At 37.7% G+C, this 13,877-nt stretch overlaps 1 protein-coding gene across 2 annotated transcripts in view; it reads right to left on the reverse strand.

The window, feature by feature from the left end:
• AUTS2 (activator of transcription and developmental regulator AUTS2) overlaps positions 1–13,877 on the reverse strand; it is a 1,188,182-nt gene that overhangs the window by 664,793 nt on the left and 509,512 nt on the right. For both annotated transcript variants that reach the window (XM_065924779.1, XM_065924780.1), the window contains exon 4: positions 9,218–9,253. In XM_065924779.1, coding sequence (XP_065780851.1) covers positions 9,218–9,253 — 36 coding nt within the window. The remainder of the gene's footprint in view (positions 1–9,217; positions 9,254–13,877) is intronic.

Consider the following 13,877-nt stretch of genomic DNA (forward strand, 5'->3'; position numbering starts at 1 on the left):
CCAGGAACAAGGCAAGGATGTTTCCTCTCATTACTCCTTTGCAACATCAAACTGGATGTCCTAGCTAATACAATAAGACCAGAAGAGGAAATAAAAAGTAAAAGTTTTGGAAGGAAGAAATAAAAATGTCTTTATTCACACATGAAATAATCACCTATGTAAAAAATCCAAAAGAAATATTAAATGCTCCCTTTAGAAACAGTAAGTGAAAAAAGTAAGGTTTCAGGAAACAAGATTAATATTACAAAGTTCAATTACATTCCTATATGCCAGCAATTAACAAGTGGAGTTTAAATTTTAAAACATACTATCATTTACATGAACACCCCCCAAAGTAAAACATTTAGTTATTAACATAACAAAGTACACACAAGATTTATACCAGGAAAGCTATTACAAAACTCTGATGAAAGACATCAAAGAAGAACTAAATAAAAGTCCAGAGATGTTCCATGTTCATGAACAAGAAAATTCAATACTGTCAAGATATCACTTCATCCCAACTTCATCTACAGATTCAATGCAATTCCAAGCAAAACACCAGCAAGACATTTTCTGGATATTGACAAACTGATTTTAAAGCTTATATGGGGAGGCAAAAGACCCAGAATTTCCACTTAAATGATGAAGGAGAAAAACAAAGTTGAAGAACTGACAAAACACAACTTCAAAACTTATTTGTAAGTATTATTATTTGTTTATAGTAATCAAGACACTGTGATATTGGCCAAAAAAATCCCACCAAACAAACAAAAAACCCCCAGACAGATTAATGAAACAGAACTGAGAGACAAAATTAGACACACACAAAAAAAGTCAACTAATCTCTGACAAAGAAGCAAAGGGTTCTTCTTTACTTACCAGTTACAGCCCCTGGTAACCACCATGCTACTCTCAGTTTTCACAAGTTCAGCTTTTTAAGATTCAACATGTAAGTGGTAACTTATAAGCTAATTAAAAACAAGCAAAGGACCTAAAACAGACATTTTTTCCAAAGAAAGACAGCCAACAGGTAGATGAATAGAGGCCCAATATTATTAATCATCAGAGAAATGCAAATCAAAACAACAAGGTGTGACTTCACAGATGTTCAGATGGTGTTTATCAAAAGAAAAAAAAGATAAAAAAAATATTGGCAAGGATGTGGAGAAAAGGGGACCCTTATATGCTGTTAGTGGAAATGTAAACTGGTTTGGCAATTATGAAAAACAGAAAAAGAGTTCACCACAAAATTAAAAATTAAACTACCATATGATCTAGCAGACTTACCAACTGCACACTCACATTCACTGCAGCATTATTCACAACAGTCAAGATACGGAAACAACCTAAGTATCTGTCAATGAATAAACGGATAAAGAAGATATGATGTTTGAATAAGAACATATATACATGTTCTTATATATGTTCAATATATATATGTTATTATGAGAAAGAAGGAAATTCTACAATTCATGACAGCCTGGATATACATTGAAGGCATTATGCTAAGTGAGGTAAATCAAACAAAGACGAATACTCCATGATATCACAGGGTGGTCTGTGAAGTCTCTTCTTACCCAGAGATTTTGTAACCCTCAGACTACATAAAATAAAACTAATAGGTCTATTTTAATTAACAAACTGAAAGTTAGTAATTTAGCAACAAATAGATGCAAATATCTTGTAACTGTATTGTGCCTCTGTACAAACACACCTTACAGCTTTCATTTGGTCATAATGTTTAATATCTGATTAAAAGAACACTGAATTCTCTAGTTTTCTTTGCCTCTCAGAATGTATTAACATTTCTTTTGTTCAGAGAAGTCAAGTTGTCATATCACAGAGTTAGTACTGTTACCAAGTCATTTTTTAAATATATTTTAAATAAATTCTAAAGGAACCAAATTGTTTGCCTCATTTGGATTTAGGATTGAGATGTTAACTTACTATGATTCTCTCTGCACAGGATACAGCCCTACCTTCCCTCTGCAGAGTCAGGACTATTTCCCACAAAAGTAGGTTACTTACAGGAACCTCCTGTAAGAGATAAAACGTGAATGTTTTCCACAGAGACTAAAATGGAAATGGAGAACTTTGGGGAGTTATTTGAGAAATGTGGTCCACCATGGGCTTGAGTGAGTTCTTGCTTGGTCTCTGTAATGCTACCTACATCATTCAGATTCTCCCCAATTTCCTTCTGGAGCTTTTCAGTGGTACTTACAATCATTTGTTGGTCTGGGCAAGATTTTATGAGATGCAATGAACATATGAAATATTAGAAGTACACTGGGAACCACAGCTGTTATGCCTTGCTGCATTTTTAATGGCTCCTTAAAATCAGAGGCCACTACACACAGCAGCGCATTTAGACAGGAAACACTGCAATTATCTGGCTTCACCACTCCATTGCAAATATGTGAGTACATTACAGTTTATAAGCCCCTAATAGACAGTCATCACCTTTGGCAAGGCTTCCACTCCAAGCTACAATCTGAATTTATTACCAGGGAGTGGTCAAGAGAGACTGAAAGTCTTTTTTGTTTGTTTCCACCCTATAAACCAAATACCGAAAATATGAAAGAAAAGAAATCACATGTAGTATATGTAGTATAAGGCAGGTCCTTTTAACGTGACTGTTAGTGAAGCTAATTACAAGAAAACTGGAGATCATTCATTAGCCTAGTAAGCAAACTAGGTTTGTTAACAGTGATTTATAACGCCAATCTTTGGGTAACTGTGTTGGTCTTTTCGAGTATACGTGTATGGGACCTGACAGTTTATTAACTGTGCTGTATCTAAACAGCTTGTCACCAAGGTGCTTTTGTTAAAACGATATTGTGTTTTAAATGGATAAACATTTTTGCACGAGCAAAATGCATTTTAAATGTCTGGCTTCTGAAGTCAAGTACTAGGAGATAAGTGAAGTGTCTCAAACCATCTAAGCCTCCAATAACTCTTGTTTACTGCTGGAGCTGACTATAGGAAAATGTGACACTTGGAGTTAAAATAGCACTTTTCCTTTTTAACAAGCCCCAGTTGTGTTTTTTAACCTCTCTTCAAATGGTACTCTTGGTATTTCACCAAGCTCTAAGTTCCTTATGCAATGGATTGGGAAGCATTTCATTTACAATTTCAGGAAAAATATTTTTTAAAGCAGTTAAGCAAAGAAATCAGTCTTTGATCTTAAAGATTCTTCTGATTGATAGTCCACAAAACTCCAGGCCAGTTAAATCTATCAAAATAAAGGTTGTGTGGGTAGTCAGAGTAAACCTTGGGGTTTCACACTGCCCATGGTTTAGTTTATATTGCTCATACCAACTCATTCAACATTTCTATAATTTGGAAATCCCCAACAAGGATAAGACAATCTCCTTTAAAGCCAATGCTGGGAAACAGATTTAAAAAAAATAAATAACATTACTTTCTGAATTCCATGACAGTGACCTGTACGTTCCCTCTGGGACTGTCAATACACTTTGCTTACTTTGCTAAAAGCTTTACTGCATCATCTCTATGACCAAATACGGATACACTAGCTATGGGACAGAATAAGCTTATAGCCTATTTCTATGTGCTTATGTAACTGAATAATGCAGGTATAAAAACACTGTTCACTACTGTTTATTTCAAAGAAAGGCAGACTTGGTCACTCAACTGAAGAGCGGCGTTCATTAAGCAGTAAGGGGGCTATGGCCTTACACTCCTGTTTCTCAGATGACAGCAGAGAAAGGCAGCAAAGTCAATCAGAAGGGCTGATCCTGGGGCAGACATTTAGATGCAGGGCAGACAGAATTACAGATCTTGGAATATAAAGAACCAAAGGCCCTTTAGCAATTATCTAGTCCAGTGGCTGGTAAAATCTTTTTTCCCTTCAAATCATTTTCTTTTCTCAAATCATATTTTAGAAAATGATTTACTTTCTCCAAATCTGAGGGGCCAGAGAGGAGAGGTGAGAAGACAGGGAGACCAGGCTGAGGGCTCGTTCCCACATCCAGGAGGAGCACGTGGGATTTCATTCTACCTCCGTAATTAGTTTGCAACAGTCAACCACAAAGATTCCTGTAGATGTTTAAAAATACTTAGTCTACTCCCTCACAGAAAAGTTCAGAAAATAAGAATATTATGGGATTGGTGGCAACTGAAGACACCAACTCATCCTTTCTGTTTATTTTATTCACCAAATTTCTTGATTACCTCGTACTTCACAAGGAAGGTAAAAATGGTATGGAGACAGAAGACAATTTCCACAGGGTAAGAAAGAAGAGTCATCCCATTGCACAGATTCTACAAATGATGAAATGTCTACTCACCCAAATTTAAATTGTAACGTTCACTTAATCAGAGTATGCCGCTCATGGCTCACAGACCCTATTCTGAATTTCAGAGTGTTAAAAACCAATCAAAAACATTTTAAAAAGGTAACAGTGGGAAATAGAAAACGGAATTTCAGTTTTAGTCTCAGTTCAGTTCAGTCGCTGAGTCATGTCCGACTCTTTGCGACCCCGTGAATCGTAGCACACCAGGCCTCCCTGTCCATCACCAACCCCCGGAGTTTACACACACCCATGTCCATCGAGTCGGTGATGCCATCCAGCCATCTCATCCTCTGTTGTCCCCTTCTCCTCCTGCCCCCAATCCCTCCTAGCATCAGGGTCTTTTCCAATGAGTCAACTCTTCGCATGAGGTGGCCTAAGTATTGGAGTTTCAGCCTCAGCATCAGTCCTTCCAATGAACACCCAGGACTGATCTCCTTTAGGATGGACTGGTTGGATCTCCTTGCAGTCCAAGTCTTAGTCTAAGTCCCTCAAAATTAGACTTTACTGGTGACTATATTGAAGAATCTGTCAGAGTACAGATATAAAGCAACCCTCCAATATAAATAATTCTGTGGTTCCTAATCTCAACAAAACACAATACTTAAGTGCAGATTCTAGTTTTGTTACTTTCTAGGAGGCAAATATAGCTCAGGGTAGTATTTTAAAGGTTACAGCACAAAACTGGCAAATTTACCATTCCAAAGGACAACTGATTTCATTTGTTCAGTGTTTCTGCATAGTACACAGACAGCTCCAAAATCATTAGCAATGTCCTAGATTTTAAGGTGACTGATAGGTTCCAAGGCTTTTGTTTTATAATAATAATCAGAATAATATGTTCACTAAATTTTTATATTACATATCCCATAATTAACCACTTTAGTGACCTTGTGCTCACTTTGGATACAGAGAATCTCTGAGGCTGTTTCAAATGTACTTAGGTGAATTACTGGGTAACTACTAGGGGTCACTTAGGGATATTCCTGAATACAAGAACAGTCACATCTCAAAGACATTTTGTGATAAGCCCACAGTTGACTTCTCAGGACATACTGAAGTTATTACAGGGTAATACTGGTTTAATGTAAATTTAAATTTAGGTGGCAATGTTTTGTTTGTCCTGTTATTTTGGCCACCTCTTTTAAACTATCATTGAAGATAATTAAATTTCTAACTTATGCACTCTAACTTCCAAACTCATTATGTTCCTAAAAAGGAATCTCTTCTTTCCTGAGACGTCTATTCCAAGTTTCCTTCCTACTTTCAGCCCAACCCGAAGAGCTATCAGCAGTTTTTAAATGCCTCAGATCCGAGGGGAAAAAAATCAACAAATAACTTTAACAGACAAATTAAAACAGTCATAATATGTGGATGGCCTACAGAATAGTTCATTCTTACCTCATCATGATCATAGAGGATGACAAGGAAGGAATTCCATATTTGTTTTATGTTTGTATATGGAGTAAACTGGTATACAGCTGACCAAACACAAAAGCCTAGCCTCCCAAGAAAGTATGCAATGAGAACAAAATATTCCTATCCTACAGTTATAAACTACAGTGTTTACTTTTTGTTGTGAATTTCCAGTGGTACTTCTCCATCACCACCGCACTTCATAACCACTTAATGAGGCCACATTTATTCCATCACACTCTACAGTGGGGATCACAGAAGACAACATGTATTATTTCCTATTATTGAGAGCTGCTTTGTGTGCATTAAATACCTTACCTCATTTAATAGTCACAACTCTTAGGTAGGTGAAGATGAGGAAACAGACTCAGAGACAAGAAATAATTCATCCAAGGTCATACAAGCAGTCTTTATATCATCCTGTCTCTAAGTTCTTAATTATATGCTATGCATAATAAAACTTCAAATACATGTAAAAGAAGAAAATATAGATCAAAACATTTAAATTGAAAAGAAAAATGTGTTCACTGCATCAATGTGTGTTTTTTTTTTTTTTTTAAAGAAAATCCTACACACTCCAACAAGTTTTGGTACTCTTGCCAAAAAAATAAAAAAGCAAATAGATTCCAACTAGTCTATACTTCCATTTATATTTAGAATATGAGCTGGGCATGAGTATGTAATGAATATATATGTGTGTGTCTCTGTGTATATAACACCCACATTATTCATAAGCTCCCAAAAATGTGAAAAGTTTGTTCCAATCCTTCTCTATTTTGTCTACTTTAAGAATTCTTTGCAATATGATTATGTAAATACTGATTTTAGCTGCTGTTCTCATTTCTCGAATCTTCAGCTTATAAGTGGATTGGAAAAGTGACAGACCTATGCAGACATCTATGAAACACAAAACCAAGGAGGTATAAACAAATACAATTTCATCAAAAACAAAAGTCTATTCTTCAAAGTCTTTAACTGACTACTACTGATTAATGAAAAGAACTGAAGGTAAGTAAAACATACTGGCTGTGGGTAAGGTACACACACATATGTGTACATATATGCCTGCAAATGCATACAGTTATGTGGGCATCTACTTTATCAGCATACATGATGATCAGCATTCTACCTTAGTAACGGAAAGTTCCACAGGAGCATACAGTCTAAGTCAAAGAAGATTCTGAAGTCAGAGTGATGTTGGGGCACGGGAGAGTGTTTAAGAAAACAGTTTCGGGTTGTTAAACTGAAGAGGTGAGTGCTTTCAGTTTTCTTATACTAGAACTCACACTATGGTTCAATTGCATTAATAGCTCACTGACTCTGCAGGTAATTTGGTTCTGCCCACACTTCAAAGTGATGCTGAAGAGGATTAAGGATAAAGTCGAAATATCACCATTCCACTTACCTGATGCTGAGCCTTCACTATAGACTTAGGTAAAGGTCATCATGACATCATAGATCATAAAGCACAGTGCAAAGAATACATTGGCATGAAATCACTAAAAACTGTGAATATACTATTTCCACTTAGAAGTGTGAAACTCACCAATGCTTAAGTTAGTACCTGAAATTAAATATTACATATGATATTGCTGAGATAGAAACTGAAACAGAAGATGCTTTTTGATGAGGACTTGGCAAGAATAACAATGGATTTTGCACTTTCATAACATGATAATCCCATTATTGGAAACACATTCTATGTAGAACATTTTTGTCATAGTTGAGAGCTGAACTTACATCTGGTATGTATCTCTTCCATGTAAGCTAATAATACTACAGATTTTTATATATAAGCAAAGTAATATTAAGAATAATTTTTCCAAAATAAGTAAAAAAAAACCTCTTATACTCATCCAGCACTGTGTAAGTGTAAAAATTATTTGAGATTTATAACTGCAAAAGACTCTTTATTCATAAGAACCTATCATTAGAGAATTAAAATAAACATTCCTGGAATTAGAAAAGTAAGTGACCAAAAGCATAATAAAATTCTCAGTTCTTTTAGAGGTGGCTTTCTTCTTTCAGAGTGCTCTTACTGACAATAATATACATATATATTTGAATGCTCAGTCTGGAAGTAATCAGAGGCTGAGTCAGTGCCATTGGCCTCCTTCTGCTGAAGAAAGTAAAGAGGGGGGATTTAGTTTTTGGATAGAGAATAAACATTGGCACGCTCCAGATTTTACTTCCAGCATCTCAACCCACATCCAGGCTGGTGTGAAGAGATGGCAGATGGGACTACTTCTGTTATTTCGGCTGCTGAAGCAGGATCTCGTTTCAGCATGCTGCTTGTTTCTGTAAGCATGAATATTCAACCACAATAAGGAATAAGGATAAGTGTGCTGACTGTATGAAGCAGGTACCAAGAAATCGTCAACCCTTTCTCTTTGTATCATAGGCTAAGACCAAAAAAAAAAAAAAAAAAAATCACATTTACCAAATGCCACTTCATCTAAGCTTGGAAAAGACTTATTATTCAATGAAATGATGCTTGTTTTCATGGATTTAATGTAAATGTAAGGAGAGAAATGTGTGGGCAGAAGAAAACCAAAGTAATCAACATTCTAGGGGGGAGAAATTTAAAGCCAACGCAACAGAATCAGTAATTATTTTCCACTTTATTTTCATGATTTCATTATTTTCCCTGAAAATGCTGAGCAGATATTAGAGTATCAGTGTGTTCACCATTCAGAACATAAATAAGATTCCTTCAAATTCCTTTAAATACCACAACAAATGTCTACATGGGCATGTTATCCTACTGTGTAAATAACGTTTATGTGTAATTCTTAATTACTTGTATCTTGAAAAGCATTACTGAACCCAAGAAGGATAATTTAGCTATAGATAAAAGGAATGGAAGTGACAATTTCTTCATGAATGAGAAATATTTGGATAAGCCCTGAGGTGTATCACCATCCACACACTTCCCAAACGACAGAGAAAAAGGTCTTAAAATTAAATAATGTATCTATAGTCAATAAAATGAGGATTTTGATGGCTGTTGGGAAAAAAATCTAAAGGGCACCTACTCAGACTGTGAGGAAAAGCATACATTCACCTCTCAAAAAAATTAAAATATGGCAATTCACTGTATAAGTGGGGCAGTTCTTCAAGGGATCTTAAAGTACATGTATACCTCATTGCATAAATTGAATTCCATCTTCCATTTGACACTTCTCACTAAAAAAAACAATTTTTCAGGAAAGGTGGCTCAAGTTAAGCAGGATTCCCTGTATCTCCTTACTCTGCCAGGTGAGGGGCAAATGTCCTGGGTGCTAGAAACCAGACACATTTTTGAGACTGACTTGTGAACCCTAGTGCCCAGCAGGTGATGTCTTTTAAAAATAAAATAACTCTTAGTAAAAGGATGGACATCAGTCTGCTCTTCAGGACTGAGAGGGAATTTCCTGGACTTTTTTTCCACATCCTAATGAGTATATATTACACAAGAAAATGAATGCCAGCGCGAGGCACACATGTGGAAGTTGAGATAAACTTACGAAGTAGCCTGTTCCCAAGCTGGAAGGAGCTGAACTCTGCAAGAAAGCATAAAAACAAAGTGGAAAATCAGCAATGGTTTTTAACACGTTCCAATCCACACAGCTCATTACCAGTTCTTCGCAGGCTTTTCATCACGACACCACATCGCCTGTGTACACGGCCCCTTGTCATCTGCTACTGATACAAACACCGTGTTGCTTAATTTTCCCCTTTACATCTCTCAACAACTCAGAGATGCTAACGTGCTATTTACTGAATTCCAAGCTTCTGCGGTGGACGTAATTGCCAATTTATTTGACAGGCAGCTGGGTAATGAATTAATGATGGCATTTCGCCCTGCACTGAGACTAACCAGACACGCATCAGCCTGCCTCCCTGACTTGCTGACATTCAATGCCCTGGTCTCAAGCTACTCAGTTTTGTGGCCGCAAAGGGGCAGGCAAGAGGAAAGAGCCCAGACTGACTTGAAAATAAAAAGCCCAGTGGGTTTGGATGACTTTTCCAGTGTGTGACCTACTTGCCAGCTTATTCCCTCAAGGCACCAGTTAGTACACACAGAGCGCTTTTCAAAACTGAGACATTTTGTAAACATAATTAGCAGACTAAAATGCAAAGAATGTGCGGGTAAAGGGGAGTAGTGAAAAGCACCACTCTTCCAAAGGTTTTAGTCACGAAAGTTATCAGTTTAGGCTTCCATAGTTCTCACACATGGGGAACAAAAAACAGTGATGCTGAAAGGTACCTGAGGCATCACTTCATAGGGGAACTTGGTTTGAATTTTAAACTTGGCTGTTTGTATTGTTTTTTCCCCCAAAACCTCTCATTACAAATTCTTTAATTTGCGGTGTCCTCTTTATGAACGAGAGAGGCCCCAGATAAGCTTGAAACAAAAAGAACACTAAGACTGAGACAGTCCTCAGGTCTCAGCAAGGAATCCTTGTACCAGCGAGGCCTCTCCCTGCCGGGCTTGGGCTGGTTGTTACACCTTCCACCTTCAGAGAACGGACTTCCACAGTGATGCAACAGCTACTTGGGTATCCTCTAACTGTTCTATCTAAATGCCTTGTTCCTGCTCTGCAAACCACAGGGAGCAGGTACCATCTGCTTGACTCATCCTGGTTTTCCTAGCACTTAGCTCAACGCCTTGCACATAGGAGGCATTTAGTAAGTATTAGTTGAATTAATGTATAAATAAATTAATGAATGCACGGATTGTATGTGGATGGGACTCAGGTGAACTGAACATCTCCAAAAATCATATCTCCAAATATAGATATGATTCTTGATTTTACACCAGTTTTGAAAAAGAAATAATGGTGCTATAAGTACAAAGACCATCTGCATCAAACAAGGACATGATGCTCCAGGGCATTCCTAAATGCAGCTCCTGGAGCAAAACTTTCTTCCCCTCAGTGTTCCAGACAGGCTTGGGGGAAGAAAGAACCTAGATATGTGATCCTGGACACTGGACTGGATTTTCAAAAATCTTGCTGCATTTGTGATCCTATAAACGGTACGTAGGGAGAGCAACAGTAGTCATGGAGACGGCTCCTCAGAGCAATGATTAGCCATGTGATGGCATCACCTGTTTTCAGCACCCACCCGCCCGCACCACTGAACACAGGAAGGCAAAAGCAAAGTTAGATCTCCACCAGCCTGGAGTCGTGCCCCTGGGAGGCAAACTCATTTTAGGATGAATTACTCAGAGAGAGCATGGGATTTGTTTATTTCAGTGTTTTTTCCCCCTTTCTGCAAATGTATTTTATCCCAGAAGCGGAAGGACCCCTTCAAGCCCACCTCCCCACCCCCACATACATATCATCTTATTGTATACCAAGAAAATGACATCCTTCAGGCCCCGGGAAGCTCTGTTATACTCATTTTGCATATATATTGTACATTACTCAGGGAGCTGGGTGGAGAAGAGAGCTTTGTTGTGCATATTTGTTCTGGCTATTGTTTATGCAGGTCTGACTGAATGAGGGAACAGTGGGTATCATTTCAATTTCTGATGTCAACATCAAATTACTTATTTAATTTCATGCCTGGCGAAGCATTGTATAGCTACACGCAGAATCATTTCACTTCATTTGTTATGCTGTGTTTTCGTGGCGATTGGCTTGCCTTCCAACTGACAGCTTTAATTACGACATGAATTTGATTGCACTGCCGAGGAATTAACATAATGCAACAAAGCATTTAAGAACCCTGCCTTACAACACCCCCCTCACAGACACATGCATGCACGCACACACGAGCACAGACAGACACATGAAGGAATAGACACAAGATGCTCACGTACATTAAAGGTCTGATGGAGTTTCAACTTTTGCTAGAAAGCATATAGAACCAGAGTCAGAGGCTACCCACATTTGGACTCACCATTTTTTTTTTTTCAATAAAAAGATTTGTGGCATTCAGCTATAATTTCTGGACCTAGCAGAAAAGTTCATAGAAAAACCCTTCTAATCTACTTTGCCAAATGTCCATGGCGTTGACATTTCCTCCGCTCTAACTCCTTTCTCCACTATATTTTTCTTGGGGGATTGCCAGCTCCCTTCAATCACTGCTGGAAAACTTGAATAGAAATGTTTCTGAAATAAAGTGATTTCTCCTTGGTCTAGTTCTATGAGCCCAAGAATCTGCTAAGGCCCTGTGTTCAGTGGGATGCTACCCCTGGTCCTTCACCATCAGACAGAGGCATAAGAGAGGTTCTGAGACCAGCAAGAGGGCAGAGTCAGGGTTTCACTGACAGCTCAGGTCACATACCACATGCCTCAGGCCTTGCCATCCAAAGATCCAGAAAAGTCTCTGTCACTTATATGTAATCTAAGAATATATTTAAAAGCTGAAAATATTTGATAGTTTTAACATTTTTCCAAGTCACAAATTCCACGAACAACTTAAACCACGGGCAACAACAGATTATGCTACATTGTTGTTAGCGGCTCAGCCGCCTTCAATTCCTTGTGACCCCAAGGAATGTGGCCCCGCCAGACTCCTCTATCCATGGGATTTCCCAGGCAAGAGTGGGTCGCCATCCCCTTCTCCAGGGGATCTTCCCGACCCAGGAATTGCTGGCAGATTCTTTACCACCGGAACCACCAGGAAAACCCCAGGTTATGCTATAAGAATGAAATAAATATTTAAAAATAGCTTTTTTTACTGTTAGAAATGTTTTATGTTTCTATAGCTATTTGTTTACAGATGTGCATCTAGGGATTATTATTGTTTTCTCATGTTACAGAAGAAGAGACAGACACCACGAAGGAAGGGCTCGGGAAAGCAGATAGGTGGTGATGCCCTGACCACTGAACCATTTGATGAAATCAAGTTGAATTTTAACTTTCTGTGCTTCCCCAATTTATAATGAGGGCAAGGGGCTTCCATTTTTGTTGCTTGGACAGAGACTGCATACACTGTCCAAACTATATGGCAAAAGTGGCCATAGAATCTAAAAATGAGGCTTGAAAAACTAAGTTTTTTTTAATGCAATAAATAAAAGCATCCTTGAATTTAGTAGCATTTGAAGTCACATCATATACACACGTTTAGGCAAATATGTTTGTTGAATAATGAAAAAGGCTTTGCTTTTATTTCTTTAAGAAATTCTTATTTCTTTAAGTGATAGAGTTGCCAATTCATTCATATTTTCAATGTATTAGGTAGAAATGAGAGGGATAGAGAGACTCAGAAAACAGAGTAAGAGAAAGTATTTAGTGGTCTCCATGAGAAAACAAGAATATGAAGAAATTCCAGACAGCTGGCTATCGTATATGTGATCTCCAGGCTCATTATAAGCTATCTCCTGTTTAACATGGTCTTTTCATTTATTGTTTTTTCCCAGATTTGACCACTGCTCCAGCAATCTCTGCAAATTACCTACCTCGAACTCATTACGTTGTAAAGAAGAGCTTTCTTACAAACACACCCTGCCTCAATCTCCAAGCTACATGGGCTGCAGGAATAGTAATAGGATGCATAGTTGAAAGACATTTTCCAGGAAGGAGAATGTTGCTGCTGACATTCAAGTCTGCCAGTGGATATTCATTAATTGCATGCTCATTCTACTCCTCTCATTGCCCCCCACCTGACTTTCTTTCCATATCTGTCACTAAGCTATCATTGAAGCTACTCATTAAACTCATGAAGTTAATATTTCTGTTTTAACATCTTACCTAGAACAAGGAATTTCAAAAACTGGTTATCCATCCAAAATAGATGTACTCCTTTCATTAGAGATCTACACAGAGAGGCCATGGCTACTATTACGGCTCCCTAAGCATGTGATGGATGTGTGCTTCACCCCAGAGGAAAATGTAAGCTCTGACCCTAGAGCTAATTTAAATACAGCATTTTAAAATTCTTCCAAATTATCATTTGTGTCTGACATCCCTGCCTATCCACCCTCATGTTATACTTTTTCTTCTTGGGAGTAAAAAGTAGAAGGATCATGCTAAGAATCACTTGGCCAAGCATATTTCTTACAAAGGTCATAAGACAAGCTTGTTTATTTTCTATAGTGTTTTAGAAAACAATGACAATTAAAAGAACCTAAAATTTTAATCCTAAGAAATGTGCCTTGGAGATAAGATTACTGATAACTTACAAAGATGCAACCTATATTTAAAGAGAGAAATGAGCCACTAGTGAAAGTAA

This window comes from Muntiacus reevesi, chromosome 2 (genome assembly GCF_963930625.1).
Source record: "Muntiacus reevesi chromosome 2, mMunRee1.1, whole genome shotgun sequence".
NCBI classification, from domain to species: Eukaryota; Metazoa; Chordata; class Mammalia; order Artiodactyla; family Cervidae; genus Muntiacus; species Muntiacus reevesi.